Source organism: Pimephales promelas, chromosome 1 (genome assembly GCF_988280905.1).
Source record: "Pimephales promelas chromosome 1, fPimPro1.hap1.1, whole genome shotgun sequence".
NCBI lineage: Eukaryota > Metazoa > Chordata > Actinopteri > Cypriniformes > Leuciscidae > Pimephales > Pimephales promelas.
Window position 1 is genome coordinate 28,794,322 of NC_142769.1, and position 24,843 is coordinate 28,819,164.

At 37.9% G+C, this 24,843-nt stretch overlaps 1 protein-coding gene across 1 annotated transcript in view; it reads left to right on the forward strand.

Annotated features, from left to right (window-relative positions):
* The first annotated feature begins 2,550 nt into the window (after positions 1-2,550).
* Positions 2,551-24,843, forward strand: part of rnf32 (ring finger protein 32) — a 46,632-nt gene continuing 24,339 nt past the window's right edge. Inside the window, exon 1 of the mRNA XM_039688551.2 lies at positions 2,551-2,771. Coding sequence (XP_039544485.2) covers positions 2,766-2,771 — 6 coding nt within the window. The 5' untranslated portion in view covers positions 2,551-2,765. The remainder of the gene's footprint in view (positions 2,772-24,843) is intronic.

Genomic DNA, 24,843 nt, shown 5'->3' on the forward strand with positions numbered 1-24,843 from the left:
TACAATTATTAAGACACCAGGAACTCAGTATTGTCAGCAGCACAAATGTACATTACATAACATGTTTGAGAACTTTATTTCAATAAACAATATTTTATCCAGTCACCAGTTGCATAAGTAACTGAATAAAACATAACACGAATCATTATTTATAAGCAGGAAAACAAGTAACATAATCCAAAACTTCCAGCAAAATTGTACTACACCTTTATGTTTTTTTAGTTTGTGGTGGAAGGGAATTCTTGTCTGGTGATTCTGACAACCTTTGTAGCAATGTGGGTAATACGAGACAAAAGTTACTCAATGGCATAGTATCACAACACAAGATCTAGTCTATAACAAAATGCAAAGTCATGGGGATTCATGCGTAAACTCATCTTCAGAATATTATGGGAAATGTCCTTCTAATAAGCCTAGAAAGATGATAATCTCCTAAATAAAATAGGTGCAACGCTTGTTTATAATACTTAATATGCAGCACCAGACCAGCTGTGGCCTCATACTGAAAGACACACATTGTTCGCCTCCTGTGAACTGCTGGAAAAGAACCAGCTTTGAAATGTGATTTATGTATCATCTGTGTCACCTCGATAGCCATATATTCACATCATGGAGCAGCTCTGAAGCAAATTTATGGCCAAACTCTATTGAACACAGTTTAAACAGCACATATTTTTTTATTAAATGGTACCAGTGTTTTTCTGACACTTTTTACAACGGACATCAAGACAAGATGCATTAATATAAAATGCATAAAGACAAATTGTGGTTGAGGTGGCATAATGCTGAAAAAATACATTTCATAGTGTATAAACGCACCTTGGAGGATATAATTATCAAAGCAGGGAAATATGGTCAACTTGTGACCTAATCAGTGATTTAAAGAAAGCATTTGACATTACAGGAATATTTCACCCAAAAATGACAATTCTGTCAACACTTAATCACTATCGTGTCATTCCAAACCTGTATGAATCACTTTGAAAAATGTCTATAGCCTACATTGATGGTCCATTTTGGGACTCCAGTGTTGTTTGGATTGGACCTCGACCTTATGTTCCACAAAAGAAATGGGGTGCGTTTCCCGAAAACATCATTAGCCAATTATGGTCGCAAGATCGTTATCAGCATAGTTCAACGAGTCAGTGTAACCATCGTTCCAGCGAACATTCGCAAACAGCATCGCAAAGTTTGAACGACAGCTCCCCTTACGAAAAATAACTGCAGTAGCCTACATTGAAGTACGACTGCAGTAAAACTGCAGTTCAAAGCAGTATAACTGCAGTACAATGAAGTACAACTGTAGAATTGCAGTATTAACGAAGTATAACTGCAGTACAGATACAATGTGACTGCAGTACATTGAAGTGCAACTGCAGTAAAACCACAGTACAAAAAGTACAACTTCAGAATAGTGAAGTAAAACTGCAGTACAACTGTAGATTTGCAGTATAATGAAGTAGTAGCCTAGATACAATAACTTTAGTTCAGTGATACACTTTAAAAAGTGATAGACTTTTTTTGATAGAGAAAACTAATCCATTTTTTTTTTTTAGCTTTTTGTTTTTATTGGGCTCTCAGGCAATGATATCAGTTTAGTTGCCATTAAAAAGTGAAATTACTGAACCTAAATAAAGGAGCTTTATAGCATGAAAAAAAGACGGATGAAGTTTTTGTTTTTTGCATCTGAAGTCTTGGCCTACCAATATTAAACTGTACTGCAGTTATGCTGTTTTGTGCGAGACATAGCCTCGCCCATGTGACCAGAGCTTCCTTCGCGCGCACGCGCCGCGGGCGTTGTCCTGACAACGAGTCTCGAGAGCAGCTGATGCTCATTACTGTCAGTCAGCGTCTTTCCGCGTAGTGTCTGCTCCATAAAATACGGTTTGGTTGATTTCCTCACTGAAATTATCGTTCATATAGGTTCATATTTATGAACTATCACAATTAAAACACAAAGACATGACAGCATTACTCGTGGTGACGACGGTCATTAACAAGTGGAATGGAAGAGAAGCGTTTTCTGGAAGAAAAGTAGTTCATTGCGCGAGGCCTTGTCAAGTCATTCAGCTTAGAGGTGAGTAAATTATAACATATAATGTCCTCATATTTCTCCTTTTTTATTTTAGTTTGGTGTAAAAAAAGACTTTACGTATATGTTGTTCAACCCGGTGGGAAAATCACGCCGCTTCTATTCTGTAATGTTAGTTTTACCATTCTCCGGTTTAACGTTACACTGTTTAACGTTAGTGTTAACTGCGTCACAGCAGATTGTGTAACTTGTGTTTGCACTTTGCAGCATTATTGTCTATCACTTTTGACTTTTAACGCATTTTTTAAAAAACTATCTGTATTGTATGAAGTGATATACACGGTGACTTTACTTGTTTAAATTTAATATCAGAAATATTAGAAATATCAGACACTAACTTACTGGAAAATACAAGCAAATATGTTCAGTAGTTTGACATTATGTGCAGAAAATGATTTTTTTTTTTTTGTTTGTTTTTTTAAGTAGGCTAACTTACTTTTTTTGTGTGATTGCTATTTCCAGGAAAATGTACTGGTAACAACTAAAAACAGAAGACGATTTCTGGGGTGAAACAAATATGCACTCACAGACTTTAAAAATTGTGTGTCTCTGCTTTTTTCCAGAAATGCATGTTATTGGGCAAATTGTGTGTAGACTGTCAATGGAGTGACAGAAAGATTTCATCAAAAATATCTTCAGTTGTGTTCCCCGTGTCTTGCGGGGTTGGAATGACATGAGGGTGAGTAATTTAACTTTTTATCTGGAGTGTTCAAACTCATTATTAATGCTGAAAAATAAACCATAAATTAACATAAATAGGATGTAATATTCAATAAGATTAAATCTAATATGGATATGTCTAGATATAGAATAACATTTTGCCAAAGAAAACCTCAAAAAGGTTCATTATAGATACAGTAAACACCTGTTCACTGGTCATTCTCCTCAGCTCTATGCAAAGGCAAGTGGGCTTCTCCTGGGAGACTAAATTAATCACCTAGTTTAGCGCTGTCTACTGTTTTAGAAGAGGAAGTTGCTCAACTGCATTTGTGAGAAAATTGAGCCGAGATCTCTTATATAAAGCCAAGTGTTAGGGACGCACGATGACATCAGCACGACATCGGTATCAGCCGATAAAAGCTTAATGATCATCGGTATCGGCCGATAGTAATATCTCTGCCGATGAGCCTTGCCAATATGTGGTGGATTTACTATGCGCACGTGACGACCGTGAACGTAGCATGAGCGCCAGCAACTTAAATGTCCAGCTGTGTGGAGGAAAAGGTGCGCTTCAGTATCGAGTTCTTTTTCAGGCTTGAACAAACCATAACACACACACAATATGTGCCAAAATGTCAGTTTTGTCGAGTGTCCTCATTAGAGCAGTTTTAAAGGTCCCCTGACATTTTTTTTTTATTATTATTTTATAATGTTTCCTGGGTTGCCCTTATGTTAGTATGTTTTTTAGACCAAAAATAGTCATAATTTAGAAATAAAAGGCATTTTTCCTAGCCTGATTTAATTTTAGCCTCTGCTTTGAACGCTCTGTTTGAAGGGGCGTGTCTGCTGTGGGATTCAATGTAACCGCCCACTGCTGTGATTGGCTGACGTGCTTGCATATGAAATAGCTACATATTACATGTGAAACTCTCTTGAATACTTTTACTATTATACGTTTTTACTATTACAGATATCGAGATTACTGAATCGTGAGAAGTTTTTGAAGTATTTAGATTCTCATCACATAAAATGTTGCTGTGATGAGCAATGAGAAGCAGATGACAGTCTGTCGATCGCGAGAATGAAGATCTTATTGTATAACGCAGTTTCTGCACTCTCTGCTTTCACCAATGCAGACACGATGATGTACATACATCAAGAGCTTCGTTGTGCAGTGCAACTAACTCTCTAAAGCCCCAAACTCGTCCGCTCTCGTCGAGGTAAAAAGCTGCACTTAACCTCACCGAGAGAACTACAGCCGACTGACAGCTATAATGTGCGTTCTGCGCCTGCGTTTAATGAGCCAACTGTGTATTTCTGCAGATATATTAGTCTATATTCGTCATTCAAAAAGGAAAACCGACGCTGCCGGCTGCAGATACACAACGTAAACAAAGCAGCGCGTGCTTAACGTTTAGAATATCAATCCTGCTAATCACTTTCTTTAAATAAGATTATGTTCATCCTAATTAAAGAAACGATGTGAAGTTGATATTTTAGTCACTGGCTTGTACTGATGCATAAACAGTATTAAAACAGTAAATAAACAGTGAAAACAGATTTTGAGAGAAAGATTAACTTACCTGTCTCCTGCCTGTTTGGACCAAACTTTGGGAGTTGAGTCGGCGCATTTCCAGAGAAAATAAAATTAACCCATTGTTTCTTCAGAGGCGCGGATGAAGGAAGTAAAAAATACTTTTGTGTTCATTTGTACATCTGAACCCTGAGCAACTGCCATGCTTCGCTCGTTTGCAAGCCATGATATTTCTTGAGGAAAAACTCAAATCTCCTATTTCTCTAGGAAAAAATAAAATCACGCCTGCGCTTGTTCGTACTTCCTGTTCCTAGCTCGTTTTCTCATTGTCGGGCCAAATTCTCTGGGCAGGCAAAGCAGAGAAAGGGGAGTAACCTTTCCCCTATATGACGTTATATAGGGGGAGATTCGAGATCAGCGCGTCTGAGCTGCAGACGGATGCAGAGAAGAGAAAAATAGCCAAAGCTCGGTTTACACTGATTGAAAGTTCTAGACACGAGAGGACCAAATACAGTCTAGGGGAACTCATATTAATGTTAAAAAAACGTCAGAAGATGAAAATTTCATGTCAGGGGACCTTTAAGGGATTTAAATAATCTTAAATTAACGTGGAGATTTGTGAGAAAATTGGGACACGTGTCGGATTGCATCTCTGTCAGCAGCGGCTGATCTTAAAGTGCCATTAATGTTAATCAAAACAAATGTAAGAGTGAATGACTCACTCAGACCTGGAGCCAGGAGGGTTATTATACCGGTAGCCTAATAATCATCAATGCACTCCTATATTTTAACACATCTCCGGCAAACGGCTTCTTCACGCAAAAGAAAAACTCTTGAAAACTCTTATAAAGCACAGTGAAATTCAGCGACATATGGCTTTTCCTGATGGATTGTGTTTGTTCCTTAACTTCATTTTATATGTGCAACTCGCGTAGCCTACAGTATAAGGTGTGAATGTCTACATTTGTAAAAATATTATTTATGATAGAATCAAATGTTGTTTGTCTTTTGTATTGCTTTATCTACAACACATGAGGGTAGTACAGGAGAGAGACTTTATTTGATTTCTCTTCAAAATGTGTGTGTGCGACTGTGCGTGGTCCGTGTACTTTTTCGTCCATTCATTATTCTATTTCCAACACAGTCTCATGAAGATGCGTATCTATACCACGAGTGTCATTTCTCGTGGCATTTATACGCCAAAAGTGTTTTTTTCGTGTATATGGTACGCACTAAAAAACCCTGGGTTAGGTTTAGGGGGGAGGGGGGTGGGGAGTTCGTGCGTATTATACGCAAAAAAGTGCGTATCATATGTACGCGAAAATCGCGTGCCAAATACACGTAAAAACTGTTTTTGGCGTATAAATGCCACGAGAAATGACATTCGTGCCATAGACACGAACTTTCATGAGATCGGGCTGTCTATTTCGGAATGAAAGATGACATTTAAGAAAGGGTGCAACTTGGTTTTTTGTTTAAAAGAAAAAAAAAATAGAAATGGCTGTATTTTGTTTTCCTAAAGTATTGTTGTCATCAAATAATAGTATTAGAAAATTGGATGACATTTACAATCGTTTTTTAATCTGTAATATTTATTTGTACGTTTATTGTATTTCTAATGACTCAGAGCCGGTGTTGTGCCTATTTTCCACCCTCCGCCAGCGGAGCGCTGATGAGGGGGCGTTAATGCAGTTTTTTCGTGTCCAAAAACCTGCATTTTCTATTACTTCTAAAAAAACTGCAGTAATTTTTTGTAAGGGTCTCGACCTGTGGTTAGAGGCATCGTTTCTTTTGGAGGTAATAAATCCTTATCTTGAGCAAAATAAGCAAGCTGACATTCAGTACAAGCGGTGCCTTTTATTTAGAATAAATACAAATTGAATTTACATCTTTTAGTTTGTCAAAAGATTTATAAGTAACGTGTTGGAAGAGTGCGCATGTGCGAACGTGTTCTACTACGCAAGAACGAACTAAATCTTGAGTCTGGTAATAAAGCAAAATAACTAAGAACAAGTAGAAATAGACTAGTCCTCAGATTACATTTTTATAATTTATATTAAAAAAATCTTAGGCCTACGTTAATTGGATCTCAAACAGTTTCATTAAAAGTAGTTAGCTCCACCACGTGCGAAACCAACGTGGTTGAACGATACTTTGCTACAATGGGTTTCGGGAAACAGTCGTGACTAGCTAGTTGATTTCACTAACGATGCATCGTAGACTACTATGGTAGTGAAGCACTACGTCGTTGTACGGGAAACGCCCTGGTTTAGAACAACATGACGGTGAGTAAAAGATGACAGAACTTTCATTTTTGAGTGAAGAATTTCTCAAGTGATCCTTTCATTTAACATACATTTAGCAAGTTCTAAGGAATATCTAGAAATGCATTTATCTGTAAGTCTGAAAATGACAGCGTATAAAGCAGCCTCAGCAGGTGTAGCAATTCACTTTCAAAAGCTATATGATTACGATTTTTAATTATATGATGCAAATCTTGTTTAGGTGCATTTTAACTTTTCATTCATTTTCCCCTCTCCTAAAGAGTTTGCCTCTTAAATGCAATGGCCCTCTATGGGTTTTGAAACACTGATACTGCATTTACAGCAAATTGCACCTTCACTTGTAAAAAAATTACAGTGCTTAGTGTGTATTTAAGTAAGACTGTGTGCCGTTTGGAAAGCAATACGAGCAGACTCCATGACCACATGAAACAACTTAAAACTGACTTCAAAGGAGCAATGGAAGAGCAGCAGGAGCAAGCTCTGACAGCAAAAACAATAATTTAATCACATCATTATAAATATTAAGCAAAATTCGGATTTCTCTCATCATCTTTAAAGTGGCTTTTTATGATGTTTACTCCGTGTAATAAAGGGTTAGGATGATTGAGGTGTCATGTGGGTGGAACCCTCAGCTTCCCCTCGATTAACATCTGAACATGATGCGTCCGTTTATCTCTAAACTATCTGCAGACACCGATCGCTCACACAGCCTGAAGCGGATGGATCTTACAAGTTCATCTCCAAGCTGTTAATTAAATCTTTAATTTAATTAACTCATCTTTGAGTTTGTGCCGATCACTTTGGGTACAGATACCCAGGTGTTCAAAACATTAGCCACATCAGAAATGGCATAGGTGTGGATTTTCACTTGTGTCAAAATGTAACAGGGATTTCTGAAAGCTTACACGATAAGTCATGAATACAGCTGATATTCTCACAAAGTCAAATACATTGTTGTTTAGGAGCACAACATTATATTACATGTCTGTTGAGACCTGATGCCAAGTTTTCAGCCATGTTTATTTGGGTCTCAAAAAAACGATTCCAAACCTGTCAGCTAAACATGTTCATGTTTTAATGTTCAGACAGTAGAGGATGCACTTTTTCCTCAAACATAACAAGATCTAAGTAATCAATAGCATGAACTAGAGTAACGTTACATGCACAAATCGGTTTAAATAGAACCATAATGTGCTCTTTGGAAAGGTATGAGCTTAATCTATCCTGTGTAAACCAGGGAAATTCCTATTGTTGGCAGACAGGCCTCAGTCCTCAGGCATTTAAAGTGCATGTCTTGGCTGCACACGACTGCCTGAAGAACACAGACAAAACACACAAGCACAAAAAAAAGAGAAGAAGAGACAAACAATCAGAAGGGTTTAAATTGTAAAGCATGATAGTGAGGCTGAACCAAAGGATATCCTCTTGTAAAGGATTTGTTCTTCACAGAAAACCAAGAAGGCTTCTGTACCATGTAAACATACACAGAGAGAAGAAGAGTGACTTTCACATTACGCTGTGAGTGAGAGGACTTTAACGTTTCAAAGGCTAGCTCTGTTGTATGCTACAGACAGACGAGGCAAGTCCAGGCTCATGACTGTAAGCATTTAATAAATCTTGCTCTGAGGGAGGAAAGGCCTCCAGAGATTGATGAACTGCTGACAGTTTTATGGCAAAATTACTATTGTTGCACTGGGGGCACTCATCATTAGTAAAATCAATGATAAGGTATGATCATTTCTTTTCCAGCTACCAACAAGTCACACTCCTCCTTCCTTTAATTTTGTCACTAGTCTATCAGCATCTCTCTTACAATGATATGCTGCCGGTTGCGAGGAAGCGCTGCTGTGAGTTTGTGTCTCAGACGTTTGTACACCACTCATGCAATATTGCTTTGATCTTCAGTGACAAATGCTATGGCAAAACAATTTGGACTAATGCCTCATTATGTAGACTCCCTAATGCATGAGGACAGGCAAATTAATTTAAAACGATCTCATTCAATTTCGGTGCACGCGCCGGCCGTTTTGTCCAGAATTGAATGTGGCCTCCTCAAATGTCAGCGGAGTCTGTGTTTGGCTGATAGTCAAAACAGTTAAATAGGTTAAGACAACAGCTCGTACTTGCATTGACCTGTGCAATCTACCTATAGCTATCATTTCATTTAAAGTCAGCACTAGATTTGTTGAGTTTCGACTAGCATTTATGCAACCATCTGCAGGTGTTTGCATATGATCTGTATATCTAAGGTTGAGCAGAAGCACTATAATGTTACTAAGAAATATAATATGGCTAGTGAAACTTTCGAGTCAATTGTTCACCCCTCGAGGCTAGGAACATTTATTTTTCAAGTGCAAGCAGTAATTAAAATAAACAGACGTCTTTGTGGAATTCAAGTATTTAGTCATCTCACCTTACCATTTCATTCAATTAATACACACTACATGTTCAATTCAAAGATTTGTAGGACAGATCAAGAATACTTTAGAACAATGTAAAACCACCATGAACATCTAAATGTGTATATATATATTATTTGTAAAATAACGAGTCATATTAATAATTAATAAATAACTGTATAAATATATCTTTTAAAATAGTCAACAAGATGTGTTTTACCCAAGAGATTTCTCAATATGATAATCGCATGCTATTCTTCCAGTCCAGTTTGCAATTTTTACATTAAAACCTCCCTCTCTCCATAACCATTTGAGTGTTTCACAATGCCATATACATTGTAATTGCTAGTGTTTGCTGGGTTTCCCTCCTCCCTGAGAAGGGCAAGACGCAATAGTTCAGTTGCATTGAGCTCCTCAGGTTCTCACTGAATAGTGTGAGAGTCCTGTGGAAAGCAAGCTGACATAATCTGCACAGCACATGCATCTACAGAGATGGGCTCAGAGTGGCCACAGACGCTCAAAGCTGGAATCCTTTGCAATTACAACGATGTGCTTTATATCCTGAGCAAGAGCACAGTGGAAAAGACTTTGCTGTTTCTCTGATCCACACACTCAAACACACACATACTACGCTCTATTCTCATTCAACTGACAACGGTCCGTACTTAATGGGGATTCTGCTTCTGATGAGAAGCTGGTCAAAGAAAGGTCTAGACCTACCGCTAGACAGAGAGACAACTAAAGAGACCATTCTGGACAGAGGGACACCACAAAGCATCCCCTCATTAGCAGTGTCCAAACACTCCAAGACAGGAACAGCTGTCTTTCTGAGAGCAGAGCAGAGAGAGAGGGGTGTCAAGAAAGGTCAAACAGACAAAAGTTTAGTGAGCTTTCTTTCACACAAATAACAGAGCAGTAGTCTTTAATAGAACTGAGGAATGCTACATTATACATGACAATGATGTAAATATTTAAACTACATGCTGTATTTAAAGGGATACTTCAGGATTTAGCATTAAGCTTTGTATCAGTAGAAAACCAGTAGTATTTTCGAATTACCGTGCTTCCCCTCCTCATATCCCCCTGATATGAGAGAAAAATGAATTTTTAATCTGGAAAAAATCCCACAATGATGCAAAAATCGTCATTTTGCGTCATCGGAGGATTTTTGGGCCAGAGGCTAAAGACTACAGCCAGTGTTCCGCATGTTTTCACCACGCCCATATGGGGCGGGATCTCACTCACAGAATGTAAAGATTGTGTCAGCCATTTTTCTGTAGAAGCTAAGCTAACGGGCTCTTTCCTGTTGGTCCATGTAGAACGTTTGTATAGTAGGCTAATCACGATGGTGGAAGGTAATGAAGTTGAAATGGCAGAAGGGGATTTCGAAGATCTGTTGCGAGAATCTGATGCTCGCGGAAACCTGTACGAGCCGCAATACAGCGATAAACAGATGCGGGAGATAGAGGAACAAGAGGCAGCTGGAGCGAGACCTGAGCCCGGCCAGACTCGAGCTGGAGTGGACTGGCGGTGTGAGTGCTTTCACTGTGCACCTATGGAAACAGATATAGAGTCCTATTGCTGTCGCGAATCTCAGCAATGCCATTTTTTCTGGTGAGATTGCTGAATCTGCAGAGCTTTGAGTGTAAAAGTGTTATGAATAATTTTTTTAATTAAAAGTTATAACTCACATTGGTTGCGGTTCTTTTTATAAACCTTTAGTGTTCGTAGAGTATGGATTAGCCTAGATAATGTATTAGCTTAGAGAAATAGTGATTTCAATTGGAGGAAAACGGTTCATAAGCAGAGCTACTAAGCGACTGTGTTGACATGGTCCTGCCTTGCATCATATTTTTAATGTGAAAGTCTAAGTCGTGTTATATACATTAGGCTAGTACATCCTGGTACAATGCAATTTAGCACCATTTAGATGGAAATATATCAAATAACTCTTGACGTTTCAAAGCAAGCCTAGTTGTATCCATTTTTTTGATTCTGTCGCCTGTAACCGGTAGGCGTGGTTTGGGAGTGGCCTCGTAAGGGCAGCAAAATAAGTGCATTCTGGGAGTTGTCGTCTTTTAGCCACATGAGTAAAAATACATTTTCTGCCTTTTCTCACTCTAGAAAGTTTCAATTTCAAAAATAATTTCACATTTCTACTATATAAATGACCAAATTTGCTGTGAAACAAAAACACAATCCGCTATGGATGCTGCACAGGTGAACATGAGTTTAATATCACAACTGTTACTATATTGTGGTTTTAGCATGCATAGAAAGCTGTATTAACTCATCAGATGCTTGAACTGCAACTATCCATTTTATTATTAGAGGTGAGATCCCATCAAATATGAAACTTGTGACTGAAGTATGGTGTTTCCTTCTTCTTTCAACATGTTATTAGTGAACTAAAACAATTTCATAGCAAAAGTAAAAGTCTTCCTAAGTTCTATTTACAACTAGAGCGGGGTCCATAAGACCTTTTTCACTTTCGAATCGAGTGCAAAAGACTAATAGAATGGTATTGCGCCAAGCGGAAAGATATTTTGCCCTTTCTTGTTGCAGGCTATAGTCTGAAATGAAACGCGGAGGCAAGAGGCAGGTCAATTTCTGCAATACGCAAGCTGATGGACAGAACCAATTTCAGCTTCCAAGACCTCCAGACCAGACTGATTATATACTGAAGCTGGAGAAGTGGTGTGAGGCTGTCTAGACAGAGGCGACCAATGAAATACCAGTGCAAAGTCAGCCTATGTAGGAAGTTCTGTCCAATTATTTCTCAAAGTAGTAAATGAGAAAAGTTTTCTTAATCCCTAAGGGGTAAGACATTTCTATACTTTCCCAAAATAGCTATTTCACAGTTCATTGCTCTGCAGAGTAAATTGGTATTGGATGTAACAAAAACATTTTCTCATTAACACATTAAACCTGCGCATAATTAAATACTAATAATCATAGACACTCACAGCTATAAAAATATTCCCTATCGATTATTCCTCTTTATCAGAAATTATGATGATAATAATTATTTGTAAAACAGACGATTATAGGCGTTAACTGCTTATGAATGTCTACTGCAGCCACAGTGTTTTTCTATTACTAGCCAGAAATAAATAATTTACTTGCTGTAGATATTTTACAATATCAATGTTTTTATTGAGAAAGGAAACCAAAAAGAAAAAGAAAACCCATTTCTATAAAACTTATAACACCTGACCAGCTACCAGAAGTAGCTGTACCGAATCTTATTTAAATCGTGATGCTTGAAGTCTTTACAAGTGAATAATGTTATTATACATACATGAACACTTAGAACCCCCCCCCCTCAAAAAAAAAAAAAAACTAAACTCATATCTCAAAATTTCTTTAAAAAGTTTTCCTTAACACCTGAGCAGCTTCAAGTTTAGTTCCAGAATCTCATTTAAACGTGTATAAACTTGCTGCTTATCACAGATTACTGTGGCACAGGAGAATAGCGTTTGATCTTCGTATACAGGACATGTATACGTGAAGTCCTATATTGTATTCTTTTGCACATGTAAGACTATCAAAGGAGGAATCTTTACATGACCTCGGCCTGAGGTCACTCTTGTATGTTTTTCAGCTCTAGCAGTAAGTAACTCCATCCTGAGCCATATTTTTTTTCCTCCAAAGAGGTGTCTATTTACTAAACGGCCGAACGCAACCCTTACCCTGGCTGGTCTGCTACAAAGCAGAAGTGAAATGCTGAAAGATGAAAGCATGACTGAGGCTGTCACTCACCCCATCTGGGCTACGAGCGTCACCACGTTCTCATCGTCTGTCACTCAAATAGGTGTGCAAAAGAGAGACAAAAGGATAAAGAGTGAGAAAGAAATAAACAGGTCAGAGAGTAGACAAAGCTGGTCTGGTGTGGGCCAATTTAACAGTTTTGTGTGCGTCTATGCGAGATGTACAGCATGGGCTTTGATATGTACCCTCTTGCTGAATGTATGTGTCAAGGTGATGAGCAGGAACTTGTTGGGTCCTTGATGGCTTGTTTATTAATCATGAGGCTTGTGGGATAAGTCTCTCATCACCCTTACAGGTATAATTAAGCATTAAAGGGCACGCAAAGCTTGATGTGTCTGAGTCTAGCTTTTAGGTTTCATCCTTACCTCATCATCCACTCCTTTTGATGTAAAAATCAGCATGAGAGGAGTTTTATAATGGAGGACATTTTGCGCTGAGCCCCAAATTGCAATGTCTGAGGGTTTCCTTGTGGAAAAAATATCTTGTGGGGTTCCATGAGCGGTTCTTGCGCATACAACACCCCAACCCTAACACTGTAGGCCTACTAATTAAATATGATGACATGTCATGCATTCAAGTCGAAAACCCCTAAACAAAACAAGTCTATCGTGAACAATTAACACCATTCGCCAAAAATTTGCTTTGCTCATTTATCTCTTGCTTATAGATTTGTTATCTATCTATCTATCTATCTATCTATCTATCTATCTATCTATCTATCTATCTATCTATCTATCTATCTATCTATCTATCTATCTATCTATCTATCTATCTATCTATCTATCCGATATTTTTAAATATGACTTCACTCGCTCATTCACTCGCTTGGAATTCGTAACTACGATATTATTTCTTAACTTGAAAGGCATATAAACTCTGATGAAGTTTTCGGATCTGTGCTTGTTTATCAGTAAACATACTTACATACAGGAACTGTTTTATTGACTAAACTTGACGCACGTATTAATTCTCCTCCCCCGTCACAATCATTTTAATTTATCCTTTACCTTTGCAGTTTATATAAACCACACATCTCGTCTGTCCAAGATGTGAGAACTCCTCCCTTCAGCAGAGTTCGGGGGTATCGCTGGTCAACAAATATATGCGTGTATTCCCTAGTTGTGTAACCATGGCAGATTTTACGACAGTAGTAGAAGACAATACTGTTTCCCAACTGTGGGGGGACCCCTAGAGAAATATTTCAAAAATAACAGAATGCTGCTTTAATCTTCACATGCAGTTACACATTGTCAAGAAAGTGGCTGGTAAAAACGTTGGAATTTTGGAATCCACCTGCCACAGTGGCAGGTGGACAAAAAAGTTAATTTCCATCCTTGGAAGGAGCACAAATAATTTTGAAAGAACAAAGTGTTTTTTGCTAAGAATCAACTTTAAAAAAATACACAGTGTAGCTTTAATTAAACATTTTTTTTAGCAAGTACATACCCAGCCAGTGTTCAAAACTATCTGCTTGCCTTAACTCGAATCAAAACGGTAAGCTTGTCACATCTGTATATAAAGAAGCTGTCTCGGCCATAGACTATTGCATGTTAGGAAATTGGAGATTGAGATTTATAGCCTTTTCTCACAGCACTTGATATAATTAAACGTATCAATTTGATGGTGGATACAGAAAGGTTCAAACGACAATCATCAGTGACAACTAGATATTCACCCGCTGTAAAATGCAAAAGACTTTGTTCGGACTTCGGATGTATAGTCCTACAGAAAAAAAGACACAACCGGGCCATGTGAAAACAAGGATACATATCGGAAGGGCATTAAAAGTAGTCAATGCTGATGTTGTTAGATGCTCATGTAATTTGAGAACAAAGTAGTCTGAAATTTGCACGGTTTGACGTGATATGATAAGCGTTAGATTTAATCAGTGCGATTACTGCAATGCTTTTTTCCCAATTGGTCAGAACAAAATTGGATATTAGTCTACTTGTTCAGACGACATTTTCCAGGTGAAAATTCTTCTGTTGGTCATACTTCCAAAAATTAGAATCTATGATTCCGATTGACATCCACACCGGCGCGGTGACTAACATAGGTCTACATCCAGACTGACTCCCGAATGAATCACTTAAACCGGTTCATGTTAATGAATCAAAAACAAACAGCGAAACAAGTATATTCCAAATCCCAATCCTAATGAGTCTGTAATGAGTCAGTAAACAGCTCAGAAGAAAACTGTGCCCACGTTCACACAGCGGCAAGATAGCTTGCGTTTGAGATCCTTAATATGCTACGTTCACTTCACACACAGTTCGGTAGTTTAGTATATAAGACGAGTGACAACAGAATTCTATTATCAAATATGAATCAAAAACACACACGTCCATTAGGACTCACATAACCACTTTTTTTTACACAACCGTAATGTTGACTCTACAATAGAGTCAGGCACATTGGTAACACTTTACAATACGGGTGCACTAATAAGCATCAATTCATGCTTAACTAATGCACAGATAATACTGAATTAATGTGTAACTAATGATTATTTAAGCTATTCATTAATGATTGCCACATTAGGAACTAATTAAGAGTATGTAAGGTTAATGTATTAGTTCATACATGAATTGTTATTAATTAAATTTGTAATTGTGGATTAATTCCATAATAACTAATTTTTTAACTAATAGTGTCAATTAATATGTTAATTACCAGAATGAGCCAAAGCCTTGTATTTCAACTTCCAGATAATATGACAGGTACACTATGCATTAATACATGATTAAATACTTCATTGTTACTGCAAATTCATGTGCAAATTACTACAATTACTAAATGACTAGTTAATAATGATGTGCCCCAACAAGTAAAGTCATAACATAATGATACCTTTGCAAATCATTAGCTAATGATTAATTAAAGCAGACAACTGGAAGTTGAAGTGCATAGCTTTGACTAATTGTGGTAATTAACACATTAATTTACTCTATTAGTTCATAAAATAGTGGTGGGCTGGCAGAGTAATCTGAGGGTTTTCACCGACGTCACGTTCTGGGCGGTAACCCGGATGAGCGGCCATTATGGAGGCACTCGGATGTAAACAACAGCATCGACTGCACTGTTAATGTACAACTGAACACATTTTTACACTAAAAAAATCCGTGGTAGATGCGAACTCATATAGAGAAGGAACTTATTCATTTGCATAAAGATGGACATCGGCCAGCTTTTTGACGTGCTGCATTTTTTCAAATGTAGCGCCGCCTGGATGCTTTGCGGAAAATATGTAACATGAACGCGCTTGACGTCACATCCGTAGACAGCGCGGGAAAAGTCCGACCCGACAGAAAATAGGAAAAATAGGATACAGGCTTATAGGTGCACCCACTGTGAGCGGACAAGGTGTCAGTATGCTCATCAGGCAACATGACATCATGACTTTTGCGTAAACATACACACCACTTTCGAGTCAAGTGGCGTGTTATCTCTACGCTTTTTGAGCTATCCGCGTGTATTTGCGTGTATGCGTGTATGTCTATCCCATTAAGGTCCGCGTCATTCTGTGTGTCTGTACACGCCGTCAAATCTCCAGTCATAAATGCCATTAACCCCAGTGACGGTTAAGTTTAGGGATGGGGTTGAGGTAAGTCATATCTTTTTCTTTCCTAGGATGGTAAGGGAACGGACATAAATGCCATTAACCCCAGTGACGGTTAGGTTTAGGGACGGGGTTGAGGTAAGTCATATATTTATATAACGTTAATTCAACGGCGTTCATAAACACGCTGAAAAGCGATTATACGTCTTGATAGCACGCCAAAAATGGAAATACGAATTGCCGTGTCATACACACGCTACTTCATGAGATCAGTCTGCATCAGGAGATGTTTGAGTCATAAATGGTAAAATAAAAAGGCTATTGTTATGTTTATTTTGGGAAAAAGCTGCATATAGCCTCTTTAATAGCAATTCATGTGATAATCGATTAATCATATAGACTCTTTATTAGTTACTGTTGCAGTAATTATTAATTAATGGTTTAGTTCTTCATGAGTTATACATGTGCTCAGTCTCACTCTTTCTCAGCATGTGATTGGCTGTTCGCTACTTATGTCACAACTCAAGATCAAAGCCATTGACAAAGAAAGTTGATGATCAGCATCATGGTACCAACAAAGGTTGGATTGGTTTGGTTTTGTCAACTTGAAACTAATCATGCAACCCTGAGTTTGTTCAACTTCCATCATGGTACAGGTAGTTTGGCGTGACTGGCCAGGAATGATACAAAGTCGTGAGTCGTGGTTTGAAGTCGTGATTTACGTGCTCAAAAACCTGCCTGGAACGCAGCAGAAGCTTTACTAGTCTTTCACCCGATCCTGGAACAACATTCCATGCAAAACCAATGTGTCCCTCAGATTTGAGGGACAAGTTTACAGTTTATGTCAAGTTTAGGCTTACAAGGGTTGAGTGTTTCTACACGGTAGCCTATTATTCATCCAGGAACATAATACACTTAGCTAAAAAACAAAAAACAAAAAAAAAAACACTTCGCTAATGAATGTTAATTGCAGCCACAGTGTTTGTGTAGATATTTTTTGCCAGAAAAAAAAAAAAATTAATCTGCAATGAAATATGATGGCATACTGACTTGAACTGATCAATAATCCATTTGGATACTGAAAACATAAAAAAGTTGATAAAAGTGTTGTTAGATTTGAAAACTAAAGAACCAATAACAAAACCCATGTATCTAAAACTTATATAGACATATTTATAAAATAAATTAATAAAAACGTTCACACCAATATAGCTGAATTAGCACAGAATCTCATTTAAATCTGGATGCTCATCTCAGATTACTGTGGTAAATGATAACAGCATTTGATATTCGCACACAGACATATCCTACAATATGTATTGCATGTCATTTTAATTTTAAATTCTTTTGTTGTGATTCCAGTGTGTTACTGTAAACGTAAACCAACATCAAATCATATGATCATGTACAAAACATCCCAAGAACGGAAGTGTCTTCCATATTGAGATAAGTGATTCCCCAACAGGAGAAAATACAAGCTGACGTGATAAAGCTCACAAAGCTTGTTCACCTTGCTGAAGGGTTACACAAACTGGATCTCCTCCTCCACTTCATCCATCCTTTATTGATTCACAGAGCTGGATGAGAGATGTGGAGAGAGGAACATCAGAGAAAAATGTAAACACGCCACTCTCCCCATGCCCTTGATCTTCCATTTCCCTTCCCTGACACGTGGATGGTTCAACACTGTAATGTGAGACAAAATCAGCCAATCAAAGCTGTCAAGGCTTAAGGCCCAATGCATTTTTCACCCCCCTTTCAATACTGTTCATAATGCACCTTTTTTTTTACATATGGAGAGCAGAAAGTCAGGTTAATATATTAGAAGAATGCAGAAAAGAGCATTTATTTTTATTGCGCTTTATACAATACAGATTGTCTCAAATCAGCTTTAAAGTGATCAACATGACAATGATGAGTTAAATTCTGTAAAGCAGCTCTAATAAGAAAATCATGTCATCAAGTCAGTTCAGTGTTGATTCAGTTCAGTTGTAAAGATCATCCATTATTACATTTTGGTAATTGTTGAAAATATATTTGTGTTATTGGCCTACAAAATGACTGATGCTCTAAAACAATAAAACATTCCATGATAAGGAAAAAGATGAGCCATCATAGAGCAATAGACCGCGATTTAAGACGTATGGAACATTTTTTATTTTATTTTTTCTTCCATGTCCATGCTGTCGAATAGAGAGATACAGCTGAGTGGTTGTAAAGTGATGAGCGACGTAAAGTTATCAAACCTGTTTACTTCGGCACGGATGGCAGGGTCAGGCTGGCAGCCAACGGGCTGTCACCTCCTGAGGCTATCAACCAGTCATTACAAAAAAGTGGCATGTTAACATGCCATGGAGGAAATCTCATTGAAATGTCTAGGTTATAACACCCTGACCGTTTTGTAACATTTGAGTGTGACTTAAAAAGCAGACATATGCCTGATCATTCAATATTGTCAGCTCATAACACCTTTGATGGACACATGAATCGATAAATAAAGTTTTTTTTTTTTAAAATTCATCGTTAAACCAAAGAATTCCAGACTGAGCTGAAATGTGTGGCCGAGGATCTGTTCTGCCTAACAGAAGATCTGCCTGAAACCTGTTCATTTGAACTGATTATAACAGTAAGATAAGCCACATCTTGAGGAGCATTGTCTATAGACGTCAAAACATATCCATCTTTTTTTTTTCACAATGCTGTCACAGCATGCCACTTTAATAATAAAATGATATACATGTCATCAAGCTGATCATTGTAATGCATGTAGTAATTTTTCATATTCCACTGGCTTGGTCTACAGCAGATGATGAGTGTGCTATACGGATCACAACCTTTTTACTCTTAATATGATATTATGTTTCGGCTGACATATTAGTGTTTTCTCTAGTGTAAAGCATCCCATCTCTTTAGTGTGAATGTACATCACTGCAATTCAAGAAAAGACGTTTTGTTTTCTCAGCATTAACGATCTGCAACAGAGCATATCAAACTTTCAGTTTTTTCCTGTCCCAGCCATGTCAAATAGATGCTTCAGATGTTGTGGGATGGATGAAGGATGTTTCAACGCCCCATATCGAAATGCTATTATTGAGTGTCTGTCACATGTCACCACATTTAGAAACACAGTATTTCTCAAAGAGAATATGATTTCCACTGGATCTGTTCAGGAAAATATTTTAAAGGGATACTCCACCCAAAATTGAAAATTCTGTTATTATTTACTCATCCTCAAGTTGTTGCAAACCTGTATGAGTTTCTTTCTTCTGCTGAACACAAAGGAAGATGTTTTGAAGAACGATTTGAACCAAACAGTTGTTTGGCACCATTGACTTCCTAGTAGAAAAAAAAAATACTATGGAAGTCAATGGAGTTTGGTTCCAATCGTTCTTCAAAATATCTTCGTTTGTGTTCAGCAGAAGAAAGAAACTCATACAGGTTTGCAACAACTTGAGGATGAGTAAATGATGACAGAATTTTCATTTTTGGATGGAGTATCCCTTTAAGCATCCAAAGGCTATAAAAATCAACATTTAGACATTCATAACATTCATAATCAGAATAATGTCTACAGTGGAATTATGAGAAAACACAATATGAAGTACATAAAATGGAGATCATTTTAATCATATTGACTGAGGTTACAGAAAACAGAGGTACAGTGGAAGTTTATGTCAATATGAGCAATAAAAGGAAAAGTGTTCTATGCACTGTATCTTTGGTAGGGTGAAAAACAAGTAAATATGCACTGATAGTTTATCTTTCATCACTGTCTGAAATTACAACACAAGACTAAAGTAGTCCTCTCCTTTGGCACAACCTCAACATGCTTTGAAGTATCAAAGGCGTGCTGAATGACTTGCCTGCTGAACAGTGAGGCAACATGTGTCATTTAGGCTTTTTTCTTCCTCAAGAACTGTGCTTATCTATTCAATCATTTGGATGGAGTGAGAGAACACATTGAACAAAAAAAAAACAAATGGAAAGAACTGTCAAAAGTCGCAATAGCATTTGAGACCAGCTGAAATTATGATGGTCATTATGTTTTTTTGAAATAATGTTGGTTGAGATTAAGATTCTCAGGGGACTTATTAAACAGATGGTGATTTGGAATAACCCAAACATACTTTACATTACGTTACATTATTGGTACACCATGTGGAGAACTTTATCAAACCTCAAATCAATGATGTGTGAAATGAACAGAACTTTGCAAAAGTGTTGCCTGCACTCAAATTGACTTTATCAGGAAGACTGTTTTGCATTTAAGAGATAATGTTCGGAAGCCACAAATGAAAACTAACCAAACTCAAACTCGGGGCATAGCGCAGGGAGTTGGAAGGGTGTTGCCCTACGGTAGACGTGGAAAGCCCCCAATTATGTGATAATTCTAGTGAGCGGTTTGGGACATATTTATATTCCTTGCTCAGAGTACTTTTGCATTTACGACATTTCACCACAAACACATTCCACCAACCCAAGGCAAACGTCAGCCTCCATCATTCAGTCATTCATTCACTCACTCAATCACATGATTAATGTGGGACTTGTGAGGAAGTCTTTGGGCTTTAAACTCCCGCTTTAAATGAGATGAGTTAATTACCCTCTCTCTGGATGTTTGTGTATATATGTGTGAGGGGGTTCAACATTAATGATAACGATAATAAATCCACTCAGTGAAAACACTAATTTTCTTTAAAGATTTATCAGTTGTGCTTTTAACAGTTAGGGGGGGTCAAAATAAGCAATCAAACAGCCCGAGGCTATCCAGATGACTATGATAAGCTTCCTTTTTTCCATCGCGGTGTGTTCTCAACAGAATTAAACCCCACATGACGCGCAGGTGAGATATCACTGCAAACTTCAGTATAATGTGCGGGGGGCTTTAGCCCAGCTCTTCCCACACATCCACCCACCAAGAGCACAAGGCCTCATGCTACAGGAGCTATAATTTTAATCGCTGACCCTATGTGTGAAACCAGCAGGTGACAGAGAGGAGAATGAGGCAGGCTCGTCTCTGGAGGTACAGGAGACTCTCAGGCACAGCAGGGTCGGCACAGCTCTGTGTGTTAATCTCTCCTGGGCTACAATTTATGGCCATTATGGCAGTCTATTTTCAGCCCCTGTGATGGATTCTGCTCAATTATTGGCCATTATGGGGACGAGATGGCTTCGCACGTGTGTTGCAGATTGCTGGGCACCACTGCGACATTCAAGTGAAATCCACTTGGCACACAGAGCAAGTCCTTACAGACTACGAGAGCGAGTGCAAAGCATCGAGACTTATTATTATATGTCATATAAGTGGATGAGGTATGCTGATGGGCAGGAAGTAACATGTGACCAAAGAGACAAACAGTAAAAGCATCACTCGCAGCGCTATTGATCCACCACACGCCATCACCAAATTTATGTCACTGTAGTTTGTTGGATTGTGCTCGACATGAGCACAGTCCAGACGTTCCTCCAGCGCAGAATTTATCCTCTGCAGTCTGAGCTCAGCCAGGCTAACTGACAATGAACATTTCCAACAAGCCATCCGCAGAAACAGCAAAGACCTGTACTGTGGGAGGACCTTTCAGACAGGTTAATCAAACCGCCTGATCGATTACTCTCAGCTGCCAGGAGATTTATGGGAAATCCTTTGTGAGGTCCAAAGCATGAGGTAATGTAGCACTTAGCAAATGAAATAAAAAGACGCAAAAGCACACAGTGATTTGTATTTCATTTTCAGTGGACAAGTTCTAACTATTTCGCCTTCCGACTATACAAAGACTGTTTTCTTTTTTCACATATTTATTTAGTCAGCTGCAATGACACAACAATAACACAAAAACATTAACGTCTCAACCCTTTGATTAGCTTCCATCTCAGTTGGTTGCTGATGCATTATAGTGGCATTACAGTATTAAATTTCTAATGGAAGGAGCACAGGAAATAATTTGAGTTCATTCATTCATTCATTCATTTGTTAGTTAGTTCGTTAGTTCATTCATTCATTCATTCTTCTATTCCCACTCCAAACGAGAGCTTTTGTGCGGTGTGTCTTAGCTTTCTAAAAGCCAGATCAGGCAAATAGTTTAACATAGCTTGACTTGATTGGAAGCTGCACATTCTGTCATTTAAACAGAACCAATGCTTCTTAGCACAAAAGAGCAACAATCCTGGAGTTTTCCCATTGTTGTTTCAAATTATTCAGTAATAATAATAAAAATCTTTATAGTGCCTTTAAATGTTACATCTCAAAGCGCTTTACATAAAAATAAACACTAAACAAGCAATAAAAAATAAAAAGCCAATATAATAACAAACTATAATCACATGGATCACATAAAATACCCTAAAAAAGTAAGGTGTAAGGGACGATTTAAAAGCACCAAGGGATTCTGCATTCCTAATCTCAGAGGACCAGGGAATTCCACAATTTAGAAGCCAAAGAAAAAAAGCCAGATCACCCATAGTTTTAGGCGTGTTGTTTGGACAGTTAAAAGACCAGCTTCAGAAGAGCGTAGACCACGTGTAGGGGTGTATGGGATTAAAAGTTCACACAAATATTGAGGGGCCAAATTATGCAAGGCCTTATAAGTGAGCATGGGAATTTTAAAATCAATACGGAAACCAACAGGAAGCCAGTGCAATTTTTCCAGGATAAGTGTGATGTGCTCCCTTTCACTGGTCCTAGTCAGAATTCTAGCAGCTGAATTGTGTCCCAACTGTAATTTATGTAGGGAAGCTTAAGAAACTCCAGCCAACAAAGCATTACAATAATCAATATGTGAAAAAACAAAAGTATTGATTAACTTTTCAGCCACAGGGAAAGTCATCATAGAACGTAGTTTGGCAATATTTCTGAGATGAAAAAATGATGCTTTAACTGTGTTACGGACATGATGATCAAAGGTTCAATTGGAAGATTATGGACTCTGCTTTACAGTAAGCAACTGATGAGGTTAACCAATAAGCATCACTTCAGTCTTGTCATTGTTTAGACAGAGACAATTTTCAGACAACCATTCCTTAATCTCGGTAAAACATTGAGAAAGAAAAGACACAGGCATATTGACATCAGGTATTGAATGTATATAGATCTGAGTGTCATCTGCATCAAAGTGAAAGTTAAGATGTGTACTTAAAAGTTGGCCAAATGGAAAAATGTAAAAAGGGCCCAAAACTGTATCTCTGGGGAACACCAGATTGTACCACACCAACCTCAGACTTGCAATCACCCATCACAACAAACTGTTTGCGATCAGAGAGGTAGGACTTAAACCATTTTAATGCAGAATCAGAAACTCCAAAGACAGCGGGTGATTAAAATAGAGTGATCTAGTGTTAAAGCTGGCACTAAGATCAAGAAGAATCGGTATAGATAGACAGCCAGAATCAGAAGCCATCAGCCAAATCATTAGTAACTTTGACTAACGCTGTTTCAGTGCTGTGGATTTTACAAAATCCAGACTGAAATGGCTCAAAAGGTCATTAGAGGAAAGATGGGAAAGTAGTTGAGAAGCCACTGTATACATATTGCGCTATTCATCTCAAGGTTTAAAAACAAGCTCTCTCCTTAATTATCTTTTCTCACTTTGACGTGAACACATTCATATTCAGATTATGCCTGCCCCTTCTCTTTAAGCAGAGATAAATCGATGGATTACTTCTCCTTTTTCAAACTGTCTGTGCTTTGCAAAGTTTGCACAGAAGTTCAGCAAAGGTTTCCTATTTAAAACATCACTCCAACAGAGCCCACAGCTCTTGTTTCTAAGGTCATCGGCACTTTGCACCGATTTTTTTTTTAAATACCACAGAACAGGTAAAATGGTTCACAGAAGAAAGTTAAATAGAAAGATATTTACATTTAGAGGAAGAAAACAAAAAGAGTTCATGATGAAACTGACAGCTCATGCTAAGATCCATTTCGATGACAGTTGTAAGACAGCAGCTTTTCATGACTTGACTGTACTTTTTTTTGTGGAAAACTGATTATTTACTTAAAAACATAAATGATGGGCCTCAAATCATGGGGTTTGGGAAAGACAGTTTTTTGATTGAACACTCAAGGGGATAAATTCCTTACAAATAAATTGCGCCATACCTTTGTCTGACGTTAAAGGCCATAGGCTGCACTTTTCTTGCACTAATCTCAAAAATGCATGAGTCTGTAGAAAAAAAGGCATGATGGTTTTCCTGTGTCAAAGGCAAATGTTCTTTTTAAAGGCTTTCACTTTTATTGATGTGATGGGTGCTGAACATAGCCAGCTGTTCACACCTTGTGTCTAAATGCAATTTATTGTAATTTTGCATTACATCACGGGTGAAGATTCTTGTATGTGTCTTTTTTTCCTCTAAAGTTATTTTTTTGCATCTCATGACCTCTTTGAGACACCTGAGAGCTCATGATTCAGGTATGAACAATGAAGCTTTGAGGAATTCAGCATTTGCTGACAGCTCGATGAGATCCCCCAGCTCACAGTACATGAGTTTTAACCACTAATTGACCTTATTCATTTAAAGTTAACCCTCTGATGCTCTTTTCTTGGAGGACA